The 26,124-nt window shown below is 48.7% G+C and overlaps 2 protein-coding genes and 4 non-coding genes across 10 annotated transcripts in view; 4 read left to right on the top strand and 2 right to left on the bottom strand.

The window, feature by feature from the left end:
* Positions 1 to 1,061: 1,061 nt before the first annotated feature.
* LOC144121334 (nicotinate-nucleotide pyrophosphorylase [carboxylating]-like) lies at positions 1,062 to 25,552 on the bottom strand. 4 transcript variants are annotated; one of them, XM_077654502.1, is made up of 5 exons: positions 25,467 to 25,552; positions 6,092 to 6,410; positions 5,105 to 5,386; positions 3,703 to 3,834; positions 1,062 to 1,419 (listed from the first exon to the last, which is right to left on the bottom strand). In XM_077654502.1, exons 1-5 carry the CDS (start codon positions 25,535 to 25,537, stop codon positions 1,219 to 1,221), a joined length of 1,005 nt encoding a protein of 334 aa, XP_077510628.1. In that variant the 5' UTR covers positions 25,538 to 25,552; the 3' UTR covers positions 1,062 to 1,218. The 4 variants fall into 4 exon arrangements, with proteins under 4 accessions (XP_077510628.1, XP_077510630.1, XP_077510631.1 ...); XM_077654504.1 differs by lacking the exon at positions 25,467 to 25,552 and adding an exon at positions 16,042 to 16,289; XM_077654505.1 differs by lacking the exon at positions 25,467 to 25,552 and adding an exon at positions 13,312 to 13,378.
* On the top strand, positions 13,567 to 13,639 carry TRNAK-CUU (transfer RNA lysine (anticodon CUU)). Its single transcript has one exon. It is a non-coding gene; the product is annotated as a tRNA-Lys (tRNA).
* Positions 14,008 to 14,080, top strand: TRNAK-CUU (transfer RNA lysine (anticodon CUU)). The gene has a single exon. It is a non-coding gene; the product is annotated as a tRNA-Lys (tRNA).
* On the bottom strand, positions 21,275 to 21,347 carry TRNAV-AAC (transfer RNA valine (anticodon AAC)). Its single transcript has one exon. It is a non-coding gene; the product is annotated as a tRNA-Val (tRNA).
* TRNAV-AAC (transfer RNA valine (anticodon AAC)) lies at positions 21,541 to 21,613 on the top strand. Its single transcript has one exon. It is a non-coding gene; the product is annotated as a tRNA-Val (tRNA).
* LOC144121333 (GMP synthase [glutamine-hydrolyzing]-like) overlaps positions 24,744 to 26,124 on the top strand; it is a 36,629-nt gene continuing 35,248 nt past the window's right edge. Inside the window, exon 1 of one of the 2 annotated variants that reach the window (XM_077654500.1) lies at positions 24,744 to 24,871. The gene's annotated coding sequence lies outside the window, so the exon portion shown is untranslated. Of the gene's footprint in view, positions 25,168 to 26,124 lie in introns of both variants that reach the window. The other variant, XM_077654501.1, reaches the window with a different exon arrangement.

Genomic DNA, 26,124 nt, shown 5'->3' with positions numbered 1-26,124 from the left:
TATCAGTGCGCGGCGAAGTGGCGTCCGCGTGTCTAGAGGATAAAAGCTTCAGGAGGAAGAGGAGAGACTATTATAAGAAAATAACAAAGCATCCTCAAGGGTGGGCTCCTTTGTCCAAGGGTCTACGGGCCTGGGCTTCACGGAAAGCTCTGTCCACTCGCCATGTTTGGACAACTGGTTGAACAGCTCGCAGGGCAACCTCCCATGAGGAGGGGGATGTGCTGGGTATGGGGGAAGTGTCATGGGTTCGGGGCATTCCCATAGGTAGCGCATGAATGTACGGTGCCTAGGGGAGTGCACATGCTTGTGCATGAGACTGGGTGAGAGGAAGCTCACAGCTTTCGTTTGCAAATGAGCGATCCTGCACACCTTCTGAAGGCTCCAGTATAGTTCCAGTACTTCCAGGGACGAGTGAGAACCCAAATATTTCGCAGTTCATCGCACATTGTTGGAACGGAGGCTGCTGGGATCGACAAACAAGCTGTCCACCAGCAGACGCGAGGTGTTGACGAAAGTAACGCTCCATCACCATTTGGCGGCTCGCCATCGCCAGTAGATTTCATGAACATGTTGAAGGAGGTTATTGAAAGTGAACTGTAGGAGGGGTTGGAAGGCGGCAGCATCATTCAACACCCGCAGGTATACTGTTTGTCACTGTTTTGTTATGTTCTATTCTTCATGATTTTCAGATATTTTTCACAAACGCCATATAAGCATCTTAGATAAGTGTCCAACATAGCAAGACACTGAAACGGAATCACTGCGATCACCGCAACTACTGCATTGTGGTTTAATTTTAGGTTGTGAATTTTAATCATGCGGCTTAACTCTACAGCTTTGTGTAATGTTGAAACATGTGGTCTTCTTTATTTTTTCGCCAGGAACCACTCCTTGGCAGTGTGAAGAGATGGGAGGAGGCGGGATGAATGCATAGCCTTACTGCTGTGAAATTGCTTATGCAGTTTGGTCGGCTTTCGTTTAAACGCGATGCTCACGCGTATATACTTTGCAGTGTGTGCTGCGCAAGAGAAATTGTTGAAAAGACAACAGATTTTTGCATATTAATAGTCGCGCTACAGTGCTTTTATTTGTATCGTGAAAAACTGATTACATCACTTTTAATTGCAGTGACCTGAGATAAGCCACTGTATAGAAATGAACCAAACGCGTTTGATTATGCACTTGTAGAACAGCCTGTGTGGCGCCTCTGTCATGGGCTCAGCATTCAGGCTTCTTGGGCGGCTGCACCTTGAGCGAGAAGTCGACAGTTGGATAGCCCTGGATGAGCAAACTCGAGGATATGATGTCGATGCCCGGCACAGCGTACTGGGTCACGTTTTCGGGCGTGATGCCCCCCGACGCCTCGACCAGCACGCCCGGGAACTCAGTCTTGAGCTTCTGCGCGGCCGGTGCCAGGTCCTGCAAAAGAATGTGAGCGGCGTTTACTGCGCGTGGGACTGCGACACCGTTCCTCTGCAGGGCACGGTGGCGCAGCCGCTGACTACATCAGTGAGGGATCGAGCGTGTTAAATCCAAACACACCCGAATAGCTGACTGTGCATTGCACAACAGGATGCCTCCGCCTCGTATGGCGTCGGCTATGACGGCTGTGTATCTGATAGTCTGGGAAGTCTCGAAATATCGCGTAGGCGTGCCGGGCTACGGGCCCATACCAGCGCCGGTGTTGCATCCGGACAACTCATCAGAACCTCTTCAAACATGAGGTTCAGCCTTGATCAAAAGTGCTTGGGCGCATGGTCAGCTTTTCAGCCGCACATTGGAGCACTCAAGGTACCCGTAAGCCTACAAAGGCTCCTCTTGCCTTAGAGAAGTTGACTGGCACCTTGAACGCTCCACTATCCGACTGAAAAGCAAGTCCTGTGGCCCAAAGACTTTTGATGGCGGGTGTGCATGACGAAGTAAAGGGAGACGTTTCGTAAGTATAGCGTCATGCGGTTCATATATTGTGCATCCTATAAGGATCGGCGGTCGTGGCAGAGCTTTCCGCACACTGCGTGTATTGGAAGTAAAGCGTTATATAGACGCCATGAAAGCTTTGCTGCAGCCCTGTTTCGGTTACGCGGTAAACCAAGCAGCTGGACTTTTACACAAGCTGCACTCCAGCGAGAGTTCGGTACATTAACGACCGTTCGTATACGGCTTGAAAGGCCAGTATACATCGAGTTGTTGTTGTTGTTGCCTGAAAGATGATGGCACATACCCACGGTGGGGGATTGGCCAGGATACATACATTCTCTCATACATCGAGTGAAAGAATATATGACCGCGAGAAATGCGGCACGTTGAGTGCGAGGTGAAAAGAAAAAAATAAGCGGATGATAAAAGACAGGACTGGCGTCGCTTTCTTTTCGGCCTCTCATGCTGCGGCTCATCGTTCCTTGCAAAGTTCTGATTTACTCTTCGTAGCAATGCACTGTGATATTGGCATTTTTTTAGTCCGAAAGCACTATTGCCCTCATAACCTGGAAAATTCCGGTGATGCGTGATCACGTGATGCGGGAAATGGCAAGAGGTAAACAAGATTTGAATGCGGCTGACCAGGCCAACGCGGAGAATTAAAGCAACTGCCACGACTGGGTTTAGAACCCGCGGTGGCGCGAACAGATCAGCTACGCCGGCCGCTGCATGCACGCGAGCACTCTGCTATCGCCGCAGCCGATCACGCATCGAGTTAAACTGCGACACCCTATGGCAACGCACGTCGTCGACTTCATCAACTTCCATCTATGCGCAAGTCACGAAAGGAAAGGAAACGCGCTTTCAATCGCTCTTTCAGGTACGTGGCGTTGGTATTAATAATAATTGGTTTTTCGGGGGAAAGGAAATGGCGCAGTATCTGTCTCATATATCGTTGGACACCTGAACCGCGCCGTAAGGGAAGGGATAAAGGAGGGAGTGAAAGAAGAAAGGAAGAATAGATGCCGTAGTGGAGGGCTCCGGAATAATTTCGACCACCTGGGGATCTTTAACGTGCACCGACATCGCACAGCACACGGGCGCCTTAGCGTTTTTCCTCCATAAAAACGCAGCCGCCGCGGTCGGGTTCGAACCCGGGAACTCCGGATCAGTATCCAGCTGCAAAAACCTGGTTTCGAACGCGGCGGCTGCGTTTTTATGGAGGAAAAACGCTAAGGCGCCCGTGTGCTGTGCGATGTCAATGCACGTTCAAGATCCCCAGGTGGTCGAAATTATTCCGGAGCCCTCCACTACGGCACCTCTTCTTCCTTTCTTCTTTCACTCCCTCCTTTATCCCTTCCCTTACGGCGCGGTTCAGGTGTCCAACGATATATGAGACAGATACTGCGCCATTTCCTTTCCCCAAAAACCAATTATTGTTATCACAGTGTTGCATGGTTAGCCATGTTAAACCACCAGTAAATTTTTTAACGCAAAGACCGCGGTGCTGCAGGACGTCAGCAAGACCAGCGCTAGCATTCTGCTGCAGACATGCGCAGTAGCGCTCTATCATTACGCAGTTCGTGATGCCTGGTAAGACGCTGGAACAATGATGCGGCACCGAGTGCCTTTAGAAAAACGTCTAATTGAAAATGAGAGAGGGTTGGTCATTGCGGGTGTATTTGACGGGCGGTGCGCAGAAAAATTCGACCATTGTCTGCCGTCGCCGGTATACCACTGACTGCAATCGTATACATCGTGAAGTTAATTGCTCCGCATACTGACCTTTGCCTCAAAGTTGTCCAGCATGATGATGTCTCCTCCGGCTCGCGCGGCCTGCTGGGCTTCTTCAACCGAGCGGCACTCGACCTCCACCTTGCGGGTGAAGCCGCCCATCTTCTTGGCGATGCGGACGGCCTGCGACGCATACACGCCGCATGTCTCAATCCTCCGGGCTTCTGAGTGCGGTCAAATAGCTTGCAGGGTTAGAAAACATCCTTCAAGTAACACCGAGTCTGGTGTATCAAGCCAGGATAGCTTTCAGTCAGAGCAGAATCCCAGTACGTGCAAAGAAGCTGAGGCGGTGCACTCAGCCAGTCCGCGCATGAAATAGTGCGGCTCCGAGGTGGGGCAAGAGACAGGGCGGTTTGAATCTGTGGTCAGTTCAAGGATGCATGAGTGAATTAATAGTTCGAGTAACCAACTGCGGCGACACCAGACGTTCGCAAGAAGCAGATGGAAGCTTCTGGTGCTCAAACTGCTTCTTGAACAGGCACGTTGATGTTACGACCGTCGATATCTCATTGTCGACATTCTAAAGGTATACTAAAGGCGTCGGTCACCGAAAGAAAATGTTGGCAGAATGTATGAGCAATTCGTTCAAAGCAATTCGTCCAATCGCAGCAAACAGTCCAGAGCTCAAAGCTAGAGTGGCGTACGGGCACGCTCCGTCTACGGTACCTCCTCGCTCTTCCTTTAGGATCCGCATTCAGTTAAAGTCCTCCTGAACAATGGTTTGGCCTGGAAGCGCCATTTTGTTCAAAATTATTGCGCAAAATTTTCTTCTCCAGCTTTGTCTGAAACCGTACTACTATGCAGTATAACGGAGAGTTGAGCTAGTTCGTACATTGTTTGACCTTGTCGCGGTGCTGTATTTGTAGTCCAATTTTTATGCCTGGCAGCTGCTTGGACTATATCTCATCAACCAGACAGCCGAACCGCGGCCATTCAGAATAATAAAACAGGGACTCAAAATTGAGTCCTGACATAGAATGACCTAGTCTTTGTCACTGCCTTAAAAAGCGGATCTCAGCATCGCGAGGCTACCCCGCCGCGGTGGCTCAGTGGTTAGGGCGCTCGACTACTGATTCGGAGCACCCGGGTTCGAACCCGACCGCGGCGGCTGCGTTTTTATGGAGGAAAAACGCTAAGGCGCCCGTGTGCTGTGCGATGTCAGTGCACGTTAAAGATCCCCAGGTGGTCGAAATTATTCCGGAGCCCTCCACTACGGCACTTCTCTCTTCCTTTCTTCTTTCACTCCATCCTTTATCCCTTCCCTTAGGGCGCGGTTCAGGTGTCCAACGATATATGAGACAGATACTGCGCCATTTCCTTTTCCCCAAAACCAATTATTATTATTTATCGCGAGGCTCCGTCAAGAACCAGGAGGCTCGCACAGCGCGCGTACCTTCTCGATGGATCCGACGGCGGTCAGGTGGTTGTCCTTGAGCATGATCATGGAGGCGACGTCGTAGCGGTGCGTGTCGGCACCGCCCACCAGCAGCGCGTACTTCTCCACCAGGCGGAATCCAGGCGTCGTCTTGCGTGTGCCGGCCAGCACGCCGTCCCAGTGGATGTCGTTGAGCGCCTCGCGCATGCGCCTGGCGGCCGACGCCACGCCGCTGGCCCGCGCCAGGCAGTTCAGCACCACGCGCTCCGCCAGCAGCACGCGCCGAGCCTGCCCGGTCACCTACGTTGCGAAGCGACGACCTTGACCACTCAGTTTTCAATACCAGTCGCTTTACGTCGTCATCTCAGTCTGAAGACAACATATTCTTAGCTCAGACTCCGGCGTAGTCGCAGCTCAGACGGGAGACTGAGCTAAGAATACATCAGGACTCCAGCCTCAGCCTGGTCAGTGCACCGATACCTTGAGATAATGCGGTAACGATTTCGAGGTGGCACGCGTAGCTGCTGCGTGGCACACAGGAAACAGGTCATAGGCTCTCTTCGAAAATTTCACATACACATGGGGTTTTTCACAAGCCGAGATTACATGAACGCAACAGCAGCGCATCGTATCAACATTCTGGCGTATCGCACTCATGTATAAACAGGGAAAATGCTCCAGGTAAGCAAGTCGTGCTAATCCACGAGGCAGGGGGAGATCGAGAGGCAAGTAGACTTTCGCGATGAATGGAAACAGGTTTGGAGGTGCCCCTCCTGCTACCAAAGCAGACTTCAATCAAGAATGGAGCGGCTGGACCCATCCCTCGCGTGCACTGGGCGAGGGGTCACCGTCCCGACAGACTTGATGTCGTGCATGTAAAAAGCGGCGTGTCGGTTCCGCGAGATGCGCTTGGAAACACGACGCGCCACAATCGTATTCATGTAAACGCCGCAGAAAGCGCGTGCCCCGTGTCTCGCGTGCTACGCAGGTGCGTCACAGACGTACCTCAGCCACCTTAGCGACGGGGTGCAGCCACTCGCCCTCGTTACGCAGCCACTTGATGTCACAGTCGAGCTGCGAGAGGACTGCGTTGGCGAATGGCACCCCAGCCAGCACGCCGGGGCTCTTGCACCAGAGGTAGGCGGTGGTGTCGGCCTCGCCCACCACGTACAGACCCACGTCCAGGCTGGGCTGGTCCTCGCGCAGCCAGCTCAGCGCCAGCTCCTGCAGCACGGCCGGGTTCAGCAGGGAAGCAGCCATAGCGTGTCTCCTGGGCTCCTGTAAGGTTTCTGATGCTGCCTTTTGCTCACTCTGGGGTGTCTCCCTGCGCAGTTGAGGCAATGGAGGATGGAAGACTTTTCCGGAGAGCCAGCAACGAGGGAATAGAAGAGTGCCAAGACAGCAGAGGAGACGAAATGTCACAAGCTCATAGCGCTCGCTATCTTCCAGCTCTATTTCTTTTGTCACGCTGTATACCAGCTGTTTCAGGGAAGATGGTTTGGTTTATGGGGGTTTAACGTCCCAAAGCGACTCAGGCCATGAGAGACGCCGTAGTGAAGGGCTCCGGGAATTTCGACCACCTGGGGTTCTTTAACGTGCACTGACATCGCACAGTACACGGGCCTCTAGAATTTCGCCTCCATCGAAATTCGGCCGCCGCGGCCGGGATCGAGCCCGCGTCTTTCGGGCCAGCAGCCGAGCGCCATAACCACTCAGCCACCGCGGCGGCTGTTTCAGGGAAGACAAAGTAATTTTCGAACGTAGGGTTTTTTGGGTAAAAATAATAGCTTTTCCGGCATAGTATTACCAGTGTTGGCGGACACCAGAAAACCGTTGAATCGCTTTAAGTAGTAAGCTGGTTAACTATTTTTAATAATTCACCTTTTAACTGTTAGACTAAGGCGGCCAGCAGCAATTAGAGATTTGTAGTCGGTCGTTAGTAATAGGCATATCAGTTCTTAGAATTTCAAAAACGCGATTACCCTCGGGGTTGTGGCTGGACAAAATTTGCCTGCATCGTGCCAAAATACATGCGCTTTCGAAAAGCACGCAGGCAAGGCAACCTTTCCAGTGCACGTAACTAGTAAAAAAAAAGCCAAATTTTGTCGAGCCATAACGCCAAGGCTAATCGGGGTTTTTTTTAGATTCTAAAAACTGATATGACTATTACTAACGGCTGGCTATAAATCTCAAATTGAAACTACCCGCCGCGGTGGCGAAGTGGTTAAGGCGCTCGACTACTGATCCGGTGTTCCCGGGTTCGAACCCGACCGCTGCGGCTGCGTTTTTATGCAGGCAAAACGCTAAGGCGCCCGTGTGCTGTGCGATGTCAGTGCACGTTAAAGATCCCCAGGTGGTAGAAATTATTTCGGAGATCTCCACTACGGCACCTACTTCTCCCTTTGTTCTTTACTCCCTCCTTTATCCCTTCCCTTACGGCGCGGTTCGGGTGTCCAACGGTATATGAGACAGATACTGCCCCATTTCCTTTCCCCAAAAACCAATTATAACTAGTCGCCTAACTCTTATAATTAAATAATTATTAAAAATTTGTCAACCAGATTACTACTTAAAACGATTCTCCAGTTTTTTGGTTTCCGCCAACACTGGTAATACTATACTGCAAAGGCCATATGTTTTTACCCAAAAAGCCTCTTGTTAAAATTACTTAAACTCTTCCTTGAAACACCTGGTATGTACGCACTTATGTACGCATATATACAATGTATACATACACACTTGAGGCGCCATCAAGAAATGTATAATAATAAAAAAGGAATACAAAAATAATAATAATTGGTTTTTGGGGAAAGGAAATGGCGCAGTATCTGTCTCATATATCGTTGGACACCTGAACCGCGCCGTAAGGGAAGGGATAAAGGAGGGAGTGAAAGAAGAAAGGAAGAGAGAGGTGCCGTAGTGGAGGGCTCCGGAATGATTTCGACCACCTGGGGATCTTTAACGTGCACTGACATCGCACAGCACACGGACGCTTAGCGTTTTTCCTCCATAAAAACGCAGCCGCCGCGGTCGGGTTCGAACCCGGGAACTCCGGATCAGTAGCCGAGCGCCTAACCACTGAGCCACCGCGGCGGGTCAATCATCCCTTTTCATTTTTTTTTCTTTTTGGTGACGCTTCGTGGGCATGTATACCCTGCAATACGGAAACAATGTAGGATAGGAAGTAAACGCTACGTAATTGTCGATGATGCAACATCATGCACAGCTTGTACTAAGGTTCCATGTGCAAGTGCTTACTATAGATAAACGCGCAGAATTTCGCTGGCTGGACGTTGGTGCTAGTCACCTATGCAGTGTTAAAGGGATTTAAGACAACCCCCGACGGGTCAGGAACGTTGAATTGCGCGCAGCGCATTGGCTCGCGTGGAATGAGGGTATAACCACGCCGTTGGTTACGTCTACGGCTACAATTCACGCAAACGAACTCAACTGAAGCGCAAGCCGTTGAGAATGGCAGAAACTGGCTTCTATACGACACTTCAATTTTCTGTAGTGGTCGTGCCTAAAATTTCTTCGTGACGCTATCCTGATATTTGCTCGACGCCAGGAGGGATCGCGCTGCTGTGACGAATCGACCGGTAACGTGGTACTCCGTTCGTTATATGCGGAAAGGGTTGGGCACCAGCGAGACCGTGTCGCAGAGTGTTGGCAGTTTCGGCCCGAAGCTGAACATATTTTATTCGAATAATTTCTTTTCTTTCTACGGCGAAATCTGCATCAAGGCGGCAGGCAGTCGGCCTGATCACGTCAGTAACTGACAAAATTAAATTGGGTAACATTTTTCCCATTAACTACATCGACTTTGGCGCAACATTTTCATCGGTAAAAGTTGGAACATGTCGATAAATGACGATTTCAGTTGTTTCCTCCAAAGCAGCTTTATCGTGGAGTATTTTTTTTTTACGCGACAGCGTTAAAGGCCCCGTTACGTAGAAAATCCAGCGTCGGCGTTGTGAGCGAAATATCAGGTGGCGCAGAGAGCGCCCAGAGAGCAACCTATAGGAGGCAGGTGGGCCACCAAGGTCACGCGACCTTGCGGCGTCATCAAAACCTGCCCACCGGATAGTGAGCAAACTGTCCATCGTGGCAGGCAGGAATTACATTATTGATTGGTGGCTCGGGAAGAGCAACCTCGGCTGCACAAAACCCACCGCTCCATGGGAGCACCTGCCATCGCAGGGCAGTGGCGCATCGCTTAACCGCTGCACCACTGCGCCAGGAGAGGCATGAGGACTACCAGGGATCTATGAACGTTAAGTAGAGAATGACAATCTGCATATAAGAGAATTAACCCATTACGCTATCGCATCATGCCCTTACGGCGGAACTTAAGAGTCGCCTCTCGAGATTCAAATAATGTCACGTGACTCCTGCGTCGCGATGTTAGCACCCTCTAACGCGCCCTGACTGAAACAGCTCACTTGCGCGAAGCCGCAATGAATAAACAGACCACGGGTCATATATCGATGGCTGTATACGATGAGCGTGGGCGTCTCTTTTTATTGGAATCGTGATGCGGCAGCAGGAGCGCCACCACGCCGTCACTGTTTTATGACAGAGCATCCATAACTTCTTGCAGTTCAGCGTGGTCGAGCCTGTGTTCGCTCCTCCTTGCTACGTCCTGTGTTTTGCGTTTTTTTTTCTACAGTGAATTATCGACGAGCCTAAACCGCTACACTTGAAGTATGTTTCAATTCAATTTCAATTGAATTCTTTATTCATCAGAAAACTGTACGGTCTCCAGGGCTAAAAGTTGCTGCCTACAACATGACTGGGGCCCTGGAGCCGTTTACAAAGCGGCAGCAGACATTGGTGGCAGAGCACGCTAACATTAATTACAAAACACTGAATAGTAGAAGGCATCAGAAAATACAGACCTGCTGCAAGATTTATCACAATAGATTCTTATCAATTACAATTGAGAAAAGTGTACTCGTAGCTCTTTTGGGGATTTGAAGGCTACCTGTTCGTGTTTATTTAATAAGACCGGCATATTGTGTTTTAATGATTGCAATTTGTACGGAGTGCGAAAGTATGGGACTAACCAGGGTTCGGAAATTCGAGTTAAAGAAGGAGTAGCTCTAGGTTGCAGCAATGCCATCGAACGAAGGAAACTCTGGCTGTCGTGCTGAGAAAAATAGAAAGCATGTAGCATTCGGTGTTCATAGTGATAGTCAAAACTAATAATATTGTATTTTGCAAAGAGATGTCTTGTCGTAGAGTGATTATCAATATTGTCTAAGTAGCGAAGGTACCTTTTTTGCAGCACTATTATCTTTTCAATATTTGCTTTTCTTGTGGTGCTTGCCCACATCAAACTGCAGTAGATCATGTGCGGGGCAAATAATGCGTTATATAACTGAAGTTTAACTTCTTGCAGCAGAACAGTACGACATCACGACATAGCTCCAGTCACTGAAGAGATTTTCCTTGCAACATAGTTGACATGAGTGTCCCAACTCAAATGGCACGAAAAATAGACACCGAGAATTTTGTGAGTATTGACAAGGTCAATATTTTTACCTTGAATTATTAGAAAATTTTCTAGATTGAATTTCTTATTTCTGGCTCGAAATAAAATAGCTTTCGTTTTCTGGGTGTTTATTTCTATGCGATTTAATTGGGACCAGACAGACAATTTTTCAAGTACATCATTACAATGTGACACAATGGCATTGGGATCATTACCAGAAATAAGCACAGTACTGTCATCAGCATATATAATGAATTGTACACTGTTGTCAATATGAACTATGTCATTTATGTATAAGTTAAACAGAACCGGGCCTAATACACTCCCATGTGGTACACCACAAGATATTGGAAGTAAGGATGACTGGTGGTTGCTAATACAGACACACTGGCTTCTATTGATGAGGTACGAGTTAAGCAAATCATGAGATTTTCCGCGGATGCCATATGAAGTGAGTTTTTTAAGAAGTATGTTACGGTCGAGACAGTCAAAAGCTTTGCTGAAATCAACAAAAAGACCGAGCGTATATGTTCCCTTTTCAATGCTCTGTAGTATATTTCCTTTTATTGCAAGCAGCGCCGTTTCCGTAGATTTACTTTCCGGACACTATCCTCCCCCCATGTGGCATCTTTTGACACTTCACAAATGTGCCTGATCGAAGTATTTTGCGTAAACCTATTGATTTAAACGTTAGTCATTCTGAACATTTGTACTAAATAGTTAACATCGCGTACACAATGTGTGTGTGTGTGGGGGGGGGGGGGGGGGATGTTTCTTTTTTTAAATTTGTAGTGACCCGCCGCGGTGGCTCAGTGGTTAGGACGCTCTGGCACGGGTCGGTTCGGTAGTGCAGTGCCCCCGGGGCATATTTGCGCGCGCCTTTTCTTTCTATTTCTGCTCTACTATCATCTAACTCTCCTGAGCGGCAGCGAGCGTGGCTCGGCTTGAGCCAGTAGGCAGGCCCGTGCACTTCCCTTTTCTTTCTTCCTATCAGCAGCAGCAGCGGCAGCAGCAGCCTTACGGCGTGGTTCAGGTGTCCACCGATATGTGAGACAGATACTGCGCCATATCCTTTCCCCAAAAACCAATTTTCAATTTGTAGTGCTGATCAGTGGGAGAATAATAATCCGATTAATCTGTCGTTTAAAGAAAATTACTTACAATGCAGCAGAAAAAACAACCATGCCGCCGGTGGGATCCGAACCCACGACCTCCGAACATCGCGTCCGGTGCTCTACCAACTGAGCTACGGCGACAGCTGTCCAATGTGCTGCTCTCGTGGGTATTTATGTTTATTTGGTGTACGCGAACCTTGAGAGTGTTCACCAGCGCCACCCTCGACCATAGCGGCGGAGATAGCACGTCCTGTATTACCGCGAGTGCGACGTGGAACGTAATCTAAACGCGAGGGTGGAAACTGTGCGAGAACCCTATTGTGCTACCTAAGACATCAAGACTGCCAGAACCGAGAATGGATATTTCTAATGGATATTTCTAAAAACAGCGCACACAAGCCAGGGACGACGTAAGGAAACGACAACACGAGCGCTGACTTACAACTGAACTTTATTGAGCCGCAATATTAAAAGTTCAGTTGTAAGTCAGCGCTCGTGTTGTTTCCTTACGTCGTCCCTGTCTTGTGTACGCTGGTTTTAGAATGAGTAGCCAACGAGAACAGAAACGACGCACACACACAAAAGGCGCTTGTCCTGTCGTTTGTGTGTCCTTATCCCCGTTGGTGGCGTCATCTTCATGTTACTTAAAAAAAAAAGTGCTAGCGAACTAAAAATCCTTGCTTCAGTATATGCTGCGCAGGACACGCTGTATGATACAAAACGAATTACACGGACAGGTTTATATATCGTTTAAATCTTCCACGAGCTTCTACACTGGCTGCATCTTACAGCACTAAGGCAGCACTTAATCTTCTGGGTCCGTCTGTTGATAAGCCCTCGGTCGAATATCTAGTCGCATGGTAATCCGAATGGGATCGCAGGCAGATCTAAAGGGGGCTGGTGGTGACCGCATATGTGACCCTTAGTGTCTTTTTTTTTCAGTTAAACTGGTTTCTTTCCCATGATGGACAAGGGACAAAGATACAAATCGGAGTTGATTTGCCCTTCGGCTCTTACATCGGAAAGCAGCATATCAAACACAACAAAGGAAAGAACAGGAATAATCGAATACTAGCGAAAAAGCAGCCACATACGTATACGCAAAGCGCAGTCTTGTAAACGATAGTTTTCGAACAGTTGACACAGCGTGCCACACACAAAGTAAGCCAACCATGTAACTGTGCAAGCAATACGAGAGAAATCTTACATAAATTGTTCTTCTGTTCAAGCACCTCAATGAGCCTTTCTTCTGCGAATAAAGATTCAAAATTCCACTGCACTGTGTACACGGGATCAACCCGTCCCCTTGCTGTAATGTCAGTTTCACTCATCTCCAAATTACACCGATTGAATGTGGCTTTTCTAGCGCTGCACGAAGTTATAAAAGCCCTAGTCGACGGTAAATCACGCTGATGACCTTGGCTACAGTCCACAACAATCTCGAGCGCGAAACACGACCCCGTACTTAGTTTACCACGTTGACTCTACCACGAAGCACTGAATATGCAGAGGTCGAAGCCAGGAAGGCCTGTTGGGAATTCTGACTGTGGTCATAAACGGTAGGTAGCGCCTCCCATGCGACAAAAAAAGAAAGAAAAAGAGAAGCAGAGACAAACACTTATCCACGTGGTTGCAGTCAATGCGTAGAGCACCTCAACGACAGATCGAAAGCGTGCTGGTTAGAGGCTCAGGTTCGAAATTTTAAAATAAGCATGTGAAGTCGTGACATATCTGGGAAACATCGTTTCCCACGCCTCCATAAAGGTCGAAGCATGAAATTTGAAGAATACCATTCAACAGAAACAACACCGAAAGTCGCGCTTTGGCAGTCGTCAACCATTACTAGCATAGATAGAGCCGACGAAACCACTGCCCGGCTAGCTCAGTCGGTAGAGCATGAGACTCTTAATCTCAGGGTCGTGGGTTCGAGCCCCACGTTGGGCGTGCTTTTTTTTTTTTTAAGCCCTCGTGTTCAGTGTTAACGTCATTTGTGCTGGGAGACAGCCGGAGTGATTTGGGCGGCATTTTAAAGCACCAGCCGGGCGTGCACGCACGCGCCTGGTCTCTGCGCTAGCACGTTTTCTCTATTCCTATGTTATAACTTCCGATAGTCATCGCAGGCCTGGTCATCATGTCATAAAGTTAAGCTGCGCAGTATCCGGTTATTTTCCATGAAATATAGTTCAATCTCGGAGAATTCCAAGCACGGCTGTGGTTGCGACAGCTGTAATTCCGTCATATTCCTAGCCACATTTCTTTGCTTTGTCTGTTTCTTAGTGATAAGATGTCACTTGACCAACCGTAAACTCGTCGCCCGGCTAGCTCAGTCGGCAGAGCATGAGACTCTTAATCTCAGGGTCGTGGGTTCGAGCCCCACGTTGGGCGGTGCCTCTCTTTTTTGCCAACAGAGAAGGGGCACGAAGTCACAGCGATGGTAGTAGCCCTCAGCACAGTCATGCAGAGAAGGCGTGGGATGTATACCATATAGTTTGTGCTTTATTTTACATTGTAATTATGCATAAATTACCGTCTAAAGCAGTGGCTGAAAAGAAAAATTAACAGCGTGAGAATATAAAGAATTGAACTATATCCCCGTTGAGCTCTACAATAGAAACGCCGTTAAATCGGTTTAGTGCATCACTGTTTCACTTACAACAGATAGAGTAAACTATTTTTTTTTTCTTTGTTGAAAAAAGAGGAAAGTCAGCCATCTCGTGCTTCGATGCGGCATTTGAAATTATGACAAAGACCGCAGTTTGTGAGAAGCGCACAACAGACTGCCTGGAAATACGAAGCTGACGTCAAGCTGAAGAACATAGACAAGCGGGAAAAACACATTTATAACGGAATTATTTTGCGTCTGTTTTAGCACGACCATGTTGCTTGCAGCACATCAGGGAGCCTCACGCTCAGGCGTGCGTTTAAACGAATTTGGACAATTAAGGTCGGCGCGGAGAAGACGGTATTTATTTGCGCAGCATTACACTGTGTTTCAGCACACCGCATAGCTGACAGCTTTACTCTCCGTCATCACCATCAATTCAGCTTCATCATCTGCTGGACAAAGGCCTTTACCACTGACATGAAATCAATCCACGTCCACTATGTGCGCGAGACGCAGCCACCGTAACTCAAGCCGCGCCAAACCTATAGACATGTCTGTAAACTGCACATTGTGGGTTTTTGCCGGTATTGGACTTTTGCTTACAACTGCTGTGCGCATTACATGATCTGCTCAAGTTCATTTCTTCCCCTCGATTTCGGCTAGCTATAGGACATCACTGAAACGAGTTTTGTTTTCATCTGCACCGACCGCGGCTGCTGCATTTTTATGGAGGAAAAACACTAAGGCGCCCGCGTGCTGTGCGATGTCAGTGCACGTTAAAGATCCCCCGGTGGTCGAAATAATTCCGGAGCCCTCCACTACGGCACTTCTCTCTTCCTTTCTTCTTTCACTCCTTCCTTTATCGCTTCCCTTACGGCGCGGTTCAGCTGTCCAACGATATATGAGACAGATACTGCGTAATTTCCTTTCCCCCCAAAAAACAATTATTATTATTATTATTATTATTATTATTATTATTATTATTATTATTATTATTATTATTATTATTATTCATCTGCACTCTTCACCTAGTGAAGTATTTTTCGGATAGTCGGTGAACCACACTAAATACGAGCTGCTGCCGGAGGAAGCGCTTCGTTCCTGTTGTTCCACTTGCACTTGAAGCAGTTTTCGCAATTCAAACCTTCAAAACTACCGAATATTATCGCACTGCTGGCACCAGCGTACATGAACACTGCCTATGAAGATTAACTGTAATATATGTAACAATATAAATGGCTACGATTCTGTTCCTGGTACCGTGGGCAGCCGTGTCTATATCTACATATTCGGTACGGTCGCAGTTTCCGTAGTTGCTGTGTCTGCCGCACGGCGGTGCTAAAACTCTCTATTGAGTCAACTCGACCGGTTCAAAATGAAAGATAACAGTGTGCAGAGGGCAAACGTTAACAAAAGGGACCCAAGTGCACGCTCATAATCACGGGCTCCTGGCCCGCGTCGTCGTCCAGCCACGTGCATCACTAATCAAGCGTTGGCTGCAATCAGCCGGCGAGTTCGTCGGCGGCCACGCAAGATAGCCAGAGAGAGAGAAAAAAGAGAGCCCCTCCGGGGTCTGACCCGTCCTTCGTCTCGTTCGCCGCTTTCTCCGATTAGATAAGTTGGTCTGGCAGGGCTAGTGAGGCAAGAACCCGGCGATAATGCTTATATACAGTCGAGGCACAGAGCTGCCTAGTCACTGCCGCGTCTAGACTACTCGACATAGATAAGGGGAACAGCTCACCAGATAAGAAGATAGGGTGAACAAGATGGAACAGCCCAGGGTCTCGCTGCCGGAGAAGTGAATTAAACGTAAAAGCTTCGGCAACTGGGGAAGGTGTCCCGATGCTTTTTTTCTTTGCCTTGAAGAGTTATCGCTGACGTCTTCTCCGTTTGCTGGGGCGAACAGTGCGCGTCAGGGGAGCGATGTCTAACTGCTGGAACCCAAGCTTCGGGAGATGATGGGGGACTCCCGCTGCGCTGCGGACCGGACTGAAGGGGCGCGAACTGTGAAGAACCGTGCGTTGGAGCGAAAGGGGGCGTTAATGCGCTGCTTCCGCTGCCACTTCCGGTGCGGCTCATTGAGACTTCCGCTTTTTTTGATCGGACGCGGGCCACCCGGAATGACCTCGTGCGACCTTTGTTTTCAACGTGAGGGCACGCGCTCCTCGGTGACAAGGCGTCTAGGGGTCAACGAGCTTTTATCGGCTGCTTTTGTTTTTGTATACATGGTTATCGACACTTGCCAGGAGCAAGAGACGACGACTTGCTCTCGTAATTGACGTTTGTATTTTTTACGTGAAAATAGGGAATCATGACACTGTTTGCGGCCATATTATAGAGTATTAAGCGACTCTGTATACTTAACACAGCGTAGATATAGAGGCCAGAGCTTTCAAATTTCCATCCTCATAGCAATGCGGTAACAAAGAACAAGTGAGATAAAAAAAGCGGTTCTTCGTACTGCTACGTTATGGAGGCAAAACGCCAAAGCGCCCGTGTGCTGTGCGATGTCAGTGCACGTTAAAGATCCCTAGGTGGTCGAAATTATTCCGGAGCCCTCCACTACGGCACCTCCTTCTTCCTTTCTTCTTTCACTCCCTACTTTATCCTTTCCCTTACGGCGCGGTTCAGGTGTCCAACGATATGAGACAGATACTGCGCCATTTCCTTTCCTCAAAAACCAATTATGTACTGCTACGTTGCGCATGATTTCGTTTCGATGCAAATAGTGCTTTTTGAGGAAAGGAAATGGTGCAATAATTGTCGCACTTCTCGGGGGGACACCTCAACCGCGCCGTGAGGGAAGGAAGGAAGGTAGGAGTGAAAGAATAAAGAGAGAAAGAGGTGCTGTAGTAGAGGGCTCTGGAATAATTTCGACCACCTGGGGATGTTCAACGCGCACTGGCATCGCACAGCCCAGGGTGCCTTTGCGTTTCGCCTCCATCGAAACGCGGCTGCTGGCTGTCTGTCTGCCTATTGTTGCCAGGAAGAAAGAACAGGAAAGTGCACAGGCCTTCCCACTGGCTCAAGCCGAGCCACAATCGCTACCACGTGCAGATAGTAGGAGAGTTCAAAGAGGGGATATAAAGACAGGATAGAAAAGGTTCGAACCTGGGCACAAGTATAGCCGAGCGCCCTGACCAGTGAGCCACCGCGGCGGGTATATAACATATCCATAGCCCTCCACTACGGCAATACTTCTCTTTTCCTTGTTTCATTCCTTCCCATCCCTGAGGGTGCGGTAAACCATACCCACGTGTCTACCGAGAGGTGACACTACGCCCTTTCCTTTCCTCAAAATCAATCACGTGACCAGCAAAAGAGGCTCACTTGAGGGAGGGGGATGATAATAATAATAATAATAATAATAATAATAATAATAATAATAATAATAATAATAATAATAATAATTGGTTTGTGGAGAAAGGAAATGGCGCAGTCTCTGTCTCTTATATCGGCGGACACCTGAACCGCGCCGTAAGGGAAGGGATAAAGGAGGGAGCGAAAGAAGAAAGGAAGAAGAGGTGCCGTAGTGGAAGGCTCCGGAATAATTTCGACCACCTGGGGATATTTGCAAAAAAGAGTGCTGGCTTCTTTGCGAGCAGAATCCGACCAGCCTCGCTAACCAGTGCGTGTGACGTTCGTTCCACCTTCTTCCCGCGTTCCCTTCGTATTCGCTGCTGCGGTAGGCTGTATGTGAACGTGCACGTTGGCAGAGTTGCATGTCTGAAAGCCTGAGCTTGTGTATATTTGTTTTCTTATTGAGTGCATGGATCTCCTGCGTTACACATACCGTCTTTGACACTCTTTTCAGTTGTTTTATGGCGGTTAAGGAGTCTGTATAGATAGCGAAAGCTACTTTCACGGTGACTTAGACAGAGCTTCAAGATCTAGCTGTGGCGCTAAATGGGCTATTGTGGGCAAGCGACCACATACCAGGTGTTTCGGTGAAGCTGCCAGTAATTTCTACAAATAGGTTTTCTGAGGCGCAAAGATGGTTTTTGCGTCGTACCGCTGTCATTAGTGGTGGACGTCAGAAAAGAGGTGAACAGGTTCCGTCAAACCCTCGACTTCAACAGGTGAACTATTACGATTATCGGCTCATTGTTGTAATTGAAGATATGCGGCAGGCCGCTGCCCGTTAGTAAGAACACCAGTTTTAAGAATTCGGAAAGCACGATTACGCCAGGCCCAGTGGCACCACAGATTTTAGAAACTCGAAAAACTGGGCCTGGCGTAATCGTGCTTTCCGAATTCTTAAGACTGGTGCTCTTACTAACGGGCAGCGGCCTGTTGCATATCTTCAATTGCAACAATGAACCGATAATCGTAATAGTTCACCTGTTGAAGTCGAGGGTTTTACGGAACCTGTTCACCTCTTTTCTGACCCGCTGCGGTGTCTCAGTGGTTAGGGCGCTCGGCTACTGATCCGTAGTTCCCGGGTTCGAACCCGACCGCGGCGGCTGCGTTTTTATGGAGGCAAAACGCCAAGGCGGCCGTGTGCTGTGCGATGTCAGTGCACGTTAAAGATCCCCAATTGGTCGAAATTATTCCGGAGCCCTCCACTACTTCACCTCTTTCTTCCTTTCTTCTTTCACTCCCTCCTTTATCATTTCCCTTACAGCGCGGTTCAGGTGTCCGCCGATATATGAGACAGATACCGCGCCATTTCCTTTCCCCAAAGACCAATTATTATTATTATTATTAAAAACGCGCGCTTGTGGAGTTCAGACGGGAACGCCCACCGGTACACCTCGCCATGCGACTGACGTATCACGTGATCCTCTATATTCCGCCCGGGCTGGTGAACTGGAACTGCGAGCAGAGCCAACTAAGTTTGACAGGCTTCGAATTGAATAATGTTTCGATATACGACGATACAACCACCGGCTTCACACACAGGGCATGTCAGCGCAACTCGGCGCGTTGCGGGAGCGCCATGGCAACGACATAGCGCAACGCGATCCCGTTGGCGCCACTTTCAAAAGCGCACCCTTCTTGCACGCGTACTCTATTAAGGAAGAGAAACAAATCTATCAAGCAGAATGGAACGGAGTAAATAACTATGAACTTATTTATTTTCTTTAAAAAAGAAAGTATGTATTCGGAACTTCCTGTTCCTTTAGAGGCTCGAAAACATTGCTGCTAGATAATTTATCTCGTTTGGCAGCTGCAATGATAAAGTTTCATGCAATGTGCCGGATTAATATGGGCGCACCCAACAATACGTAGTGTGCCGCACATCATCCCCAAATTAATTCATTTATCCTCAAGGAAATAAAAGTTCTGCGTTTTTTTTTTCAATGCGATGTGATTAAAAGCCCCGTCAAAAAAAAAAGTGTCGGCGCTTAAGTTCACCCATTGGCTGGAGGGAATTGTCATCATCAGAGTGTATAATTCCAACTGGTTAGAGAAAGGTTACGTCACCAAACCTGACGTGACGTCACTTCCAGCATAGGCATCAACGGCTTCCATTGCTATCTCATTGCCAACACATAATATAATTAGGTTTCCAGGCCAATTGTTTTACTAATGGGACTGTTCAAGTCGTTTTAATGACGGGAAATTACTGGCATGCGTCCGGTCATGTTCAGCATCATTTAGAAGTTTATACAGGGCCCCTCTTGTTTAGATTTAGGCTGTGCGTGAAGCCCTACATCCACGTTCAGTCGTGTACGGAATAAACGATGGGAAAGCAGGATCCTGCAATCTCAGTCCCGCAGGTTCAGCATGGTCGCGATTTTGCCATGTAGGATGTCTCACAGCGCTGCGCCAGTTGCTATACTAGAACACGTATTAAGATAACACGCACCTGGGGCGTAACACAGACGTGCAATCTTTTTTTTTTTTCGCATAGTATTATGTAAGAGGTGTGTTCCACAGGTTTTGTCTCCTGGATTATGGATTGTATTTTTGTTTTTGCAGCGGCAGCTGTTAAGCGCTCGTTCCTGGGTTTCGTGTCGTAGTAGGATGTCGCTGTCTGTCGTCGTCGGCGTAACCGAGGAGGGGGGGGGGGGGTGCGTTGCCATGGAAACCACTGGGAGGGTGGTTACCGTGCAAAGAGGAAGCTGTCACATGAGCGGAGAAATGCGTAACCGGTTGGTGGCTGCAATAGGAACCATCCGGAGGGTAGTTACCGTGGAAGGAGGAGGGTATGGCGAGAGCGTGAGAAAGCGCAATTGGCACGTGGTTGCCATGGGAACAACCCAGAAGGGAGTTACCCTATATGCAGAAGGACGGTTTTCCGTCGATGGAGGGCACGGCTAGAGGAGGCATGGTGAGAGTGTGGGAAGGCATATCAAGGTGGTTATCCTGGGAAAGGGTTACCATGGAAGGAGGAGGAAGGGCATGTAGAGAGCGGAGGAATGTAGCACGGTACATATATGCTGCAGCTACTGCAAAACGCGCCGCCCGAGGAGAGGATTGTCGGCGGCGCTGCGCTAAAAACGACTGTGTGAAAAAGTAAAAAGAGCGCCCTAGAACTAGACAGATGCAACGACAGTGCAAAGTACAAATACCTTAACAGCTGTTGCTGAATCTCGCGTTAACCAGTGACAACCGTCCTGTAATTTTTTTTTTTTACTAAACGATGGAGTTCAATGATGTTCAGTTGCGATTAATTTTGAATGTCCTCTTTCTGACATCGAAGAAGTCGCGCTTCGTGTTCGGCGAACACGAAGCGCGAACCTTGATGAACTTTGAAAGTTAGTATTGAAGGAAAAGTTTGTTTGTTTATGGGGTTTAACGTCCCAAAGCGGCTCAGGCTATGCGGGCAGTAACCGGCTCAATTCTCGGTGTACACCAAAAACACGCAGCCGGGAAAGGGATGAAGGAGGGAGTGTAAGAAGAAATATAGTGTGCCTATATATGCTCCCACAGGGAGGAACTCTAAATGAGAAAAGGTTCGCAGCGTAAATAAAACGCACACAGAAGACCAGGTACAAAAAAAGAAGAGACGGGCTGCTGCAAAAATGTGTTCTTGCCAGGGATCGAACCTGGGACCTTCCGCGTGTTAGGCGGATGTGATAACCACTACACCACAAGAACAACTGGTGGAGTGGGCCGTGCAAATGCAACACTGCCCTGTCTTGTTTGTTCTGGTCTCCTCTGTGTGTTTTATTTATGCTGAGAATCTTTCCTGCATTATGGATAGCAACTAACTGGCCCAAACCGCAGTACCACCGAAACTCATTTTACTGAGATCTTTTTTACTTGTTCAAGCAAAGCGTTTTCCTAAGCTGTTCTTGTGGTGTAGTGGCTATCACATCCGCCTAACACGCGGAAGGTCCCAGGTTCGATCCCTGGCAAGAACACGTTTTTGCAGCACCATATTTTTGTCTTTTTTTTAAATCCTGGTCTACTGTGTGCGTCTTATTTATGCTGCGAATCTCTTAAGCATAATGGATAGCAACCAACTTGCCCAAGCCACAGTGCTACTGAAACTCTAAAGAAGAGAGAAAGGGGCGCACCGGAATAATTCCGACACTTTGGGTTCTTTAAGAGGGAGCATCGTGGACAATTTAATTCATGCATTTTTCTCAATAAAAATTGATTCTGTGACACTGTGTGACTATGTTGACGATTTTCGGGTATCGAAAGACGCATTTATCGACAAGAAAATTGCCTTTTAAAAGTCTTACCGCCAATCTATTCAATCTCGTGACGTCCTTACCAAAATGTACGGATTGCCTCCGTTTTGAATTGAATGGCGGCGAAGCGTAGCCTCCGAAATCCGCAAAGGGATTTTACTTCTGAAATCGGCCGGTGATGGCGACACCTGTATTTCGCTTTTTGGTCGTTGTGGTGGTGGTTTTATTAAAAATAATAGTAAAAAGGAAGGAAAAGATTTTTGCTAGCCCCGGCATCTGCCATCGATACTGAAGCACCTGAGCTGGGGCAGCGGAAATAAAGGACAGCAGGCAGAATGGAGAAATGAAATGAAAGAGGTGAGGGGACAGGAAGAGAGGATAGGGGGAGAAGTAATATGTACAAACTATTTACACAATAAGTAATGTGTCCATGTTGTGCACGTGATTAGTTCATTTTGGAGGAATTAAATCACACACGCGCACAGCACTGTGTATGTTACAACTGGAGTGGGGCGTCCAGTTATTAATCGTTCAAGGTAATAACTGGACGCCCCACTCCAGTTGTAACATACACAGTGCTGTGAAAAAACTGTTTTCGGTGAGAGTTGGCTCTTGGTCGCTATAGCGCGGTTGCCTGTCGACACGGGACAACTTCTATTTTACCCTCCGTGTCCATTTAACGTGGACTGCCGTCGCACTGCACACGGGCGCATTTTACGTTTTGTCTTCATCGAAACGCGGCCGGTCACCGAAAGGTCACATGCATAGCCAGACAAAACTCTCCTTGTGACACGCCGAGAAGTTGTTACTACTGCCTTTTTTCAACATGTCCGTAGCGTTCAGAAGGACCCGAAGTTAACGTTTACAAAGAAGGAAAACAACCACATGCGATCAATCTCTCGTCACCGCGTCGAACATTCTTTCGACGATGTTTTTTTTTTGTAGCATTTTTCTTTGGACAGCTGGATCGACATGACCGGCACTCAGCACAAAACAAACACATTTCCGGGCGCAAAACGATGGCTATCCTAACCATCAAATGGTTTCGGTTTTCATTCTGTGTTCGCCTATGCGCTGCACTAAAGGTTTTAGCCGCGCCTATTCGCTTATTGCCTGCTTTATACCTTTGCAAGGACTCTCGTTCAAAGGTTGTTGAACGTCCCGACGCCCGCGTTTTATGTTCTTTTCCCGCGAAGCGCGAGAATTCGCGCTCGCCAGTGTCGGCGAAGGAGCGACTGCCTGCACTCGACTCACAGGATTGCCGCTGACGACGGCTATCGCCTCTCGCCCTCCTCTCCGCCGCCCGCTGCACCACGCGAAGGCATCAGGCGACCTCCGAGCGCGCGTGGCCTGAGGGTCCGTATACCGGCCGATTAGATAAGCAGCTCGCTCCCGTCGAGACTCAGCCCTGGAGCGAAGAAATGCTTGCGCGAGTAGGGCCGCCCGCCCGCCCGGCCGGGGTAACGAGAAACTTTCCTCGTCGCACCCGATAATGTCGCTCGGCTGTGCGAATCTGGCTTCCTCGGTCCGACGTCACACTTGCGCGAGAATACGAAGCCGAGACGAAAACCGGAATGCTCGCTCGACGATTCGCTCGGGACCATTTCTCGGGACGCACGCACGGTGAATGTAAACACCTTCGAGGATGTGTTGCAACGAACATCGGGTACCTATTTCCTGGGCGCCTGAGGTCGTCACTCAAGCCAGTGAGGAAGGAATGTTGGCGGGCAGAACTTTAGTGAGCAGTTTATGCCTGTCTGCTTAAGGTCGTCGAGGTACTTGTGCGCCTTTTCAGGCATCGACCAGGTGTTATGAAACGAAGGCTCAGAAAATAAGTAGTAGTGCAGCTTTTTGAACAGCCCACGGTGCTTAGCGGCTGAGACTGTGGAACCGTGGCTGAGACAACAACAAAAAATCGTGTGCCCATTTGCGGGCACCTGAATAACTGTTGATCATCAGAAATTAACTAGGAGTTGAGTTATGACGGATTACATAGGCACTACCTCATAATCCAAAGAAATACCATGGAACACAACTGCACGTAGCACTATACGATAATTTTTTGCTGCGAAGACACTGCATGTGCTGAATTTGTTGCATTGAAGTGCGCGAAGAACTGAACGGCAAGACAACTGCTGGGCGGTGCTTCCTATTGCATATTAACGGTTTCACATCGGTAAACCGAAGAGAAACTCATTCTTCAATAGGTAAAAAAAAAAGCACACAAAGTTCATATGCGAGCAACATTTTTTTGAAGCATTGATTGTAAAACATTTTATTCGCCGGGAAGAGCTTGGCAAGAGGTCGCGTTAAGTGGTCGAGAGTACATAGCCCTCGACGACTTTGTCAGCCCACTCCACCGCCAAAACTTGCGTTCTGGGGTCAGAGCTAGCCAGCACGGTCTCCCACCGCTCGAGAGAAGGAGCTGTAACTAGATCACCCGGAGGTGGCTCTATTTTGCAGTCCCACAGGATGTGATCGTAGGTAGCACGTTGGCCACAGTGTTTGCAGTTTGGGTTGTAAAGATCTGGATAAATGTGCGCGAGGAGTGATGGGGTGCGTATCGATCTCGTCTGTAGACGACGCCACGTAACCTCAACTAAGGGTGATTTACATGCGATTAAAAAACGCGGGCAAATTTACAGGACACAGCAGTTTCGTTTTCTGTTTTGATGTCCGACGCGGTACACTGTTTACTTTTGAGTGTAAGTTTTTATTTCTCTCAACGTCCCCAAAACTCAAGGACATTCGCTGAGCTGAATGCGCCGCTTACGCCCTCGCAACACTTGCGATAACGCTGGTCTCGTCGTGAGAAGCGCGCAGAAGCGAGCAAGACGCAATAAACGAGCGCCAATTTCGCAACTTGGAAAGTACGAGTTGCGACCGCTTGGAGCGTCGCCCTCTGCGCACGCGCTTTATCTGTCCGGAACAGTAGTGATTACTGTCCCGTCCTCACTACTTGACAAAATCTCTCTGCTAACGGTGAGTGAATGCAACCTGCTCGCGCGGTACTGAGGTGACTTGGATGTGTGTGCACCTACCTCGGACTTAGCCTTCCCGATCACCAACTAAAGAAACTCCCATAGCCCGCGTTGGCTGCGGCCGACGCTGCTGTCTCTTTACCTGCACCCGACTGGTCCGTCTAGGACCCGCCGAAGTTCTTGCATCGGTTTGCATTGAAGATTCTCAGATCTTCAGCAAATTTCGTGCGAGCGCTTCTCGTTCCTAGGCTGCGAAGGTCAGCCGCGCCTAACGCCCTCGCGGTCAAGAACTTCGAGGTGAGCCGTTGACGCGCGAGCCGTAAATGAGCAGCAGCGCTGTACCCACTTGCTTTCAGAATGCACTGCGGCCGGTTATTTTCGCTCGCTCACCTCCGCGCGCTGCGCTCCATGGGTCGCGTGTGCATTGGGTTGCGTACGCACTTACTGTTTTCGTTTGGCACGTCGATAACTCCTGTGCAGTAGCGGCGTAGGCGGGCCTGTCAATACCGTCACGCTTTTTCTGGTGCTTGTGAATTTCTTAGGCTTAGTTTGAATTGGAATTGGCAGACTCTGGAAGCCGGCTGGGTCTTTCTTACCTCCGTGTGCACTGCGCGGCGCTCGATCCTAGGCTGTGCTTGCGCTTGCCTGGCACTAATTTTTTTAACATCAGTTAGGAAAGGAAAATGTGCGACGGATGTCGCTGTCACAGCTGCTACCATCCGCTTTACGAGCTGACAGATGCGGTGGATCGGGTTCACGCGATGCAGATCGTCGGATTATGTGACGTGCGCGGCTCACGTTTGCATTACTTTCTGTCTTCGTTACTAATGGAAGCAGTTGGTACGGACGCTAAATAATTATGCAGAAAAATGCAAGAATGACGAATGTTTGAATGCAGTTTTTTTTTTTTTCCGCTGTACACTTCGCGCATCGGTGACCCCTCCGCTATGTTAATAGCGTCAAACGTGAGAAGTGACACTGCTTTCTACAGCTGTCGTGCTGCCATTGACATCAAGTACGTAGTACATACTGCTGCTGTTGTGCCGTCTTGGCACTGCGCCATTCCTTTAACACATCAAGTCGCGCCACTCGGGTCACAGACACTGATCAGGCGATCGCTTCGTGTTCTTGAAGAATGCTGCAGCCTAGCGTGCTCACCACAGATCGCAATAAATTTTTCACACTTTGCGTCAGGCTTATTGCATAGGCTGCATCTTCACACGATTTGTTAATACCTGTGTAGCTGGAATGATT

The sequence above is a fragment of the Amblyomma americanum genome, chromosome 2 (assembly GCF_052857255.1).
Source record: "Amblyomma americanum isolate KBUSLIRL-KWMA chromosome 2, ASM5285725v1, whole genome shotgun sequence".
NCBI classification, from domain to species: Eukaryota; Metazoa; Arthropoda; class Arachnida; order Ixodida; family Ixodidae; genus Amblyomma; species Amblyomma americanum.
Note: the sequence above shows the minus strand (reverse complement) of the source record. Positions and strands in the feature narration are given on the sequence as shown.

Bases quoted from the DNA above. Each gene is read 5' to 3' on its own strand.
- LOC144121334 (XM_077654502.1), bottom strand. From the start codon at position 25,537: ATGTTAAAAAAATTAGTGCCAGGCAAGCGCAAGCACAGCCTAGGATCG. The intron at 6,411-25,466 runs GTAAGAAAGACC...TCAACTGCGCAG, and splicing joins GCCGCGCAGTGCACACGGAG to GGAGACACCCCAGAGTGAGC. The intron at 5,387-6,091 runs GTACGTCTGTGA...TTCGCAACGTAG, and splicing joins CCGTCGCTAAGGTGGCTGAG to GTGACCGGGCAGGCTCGGCG.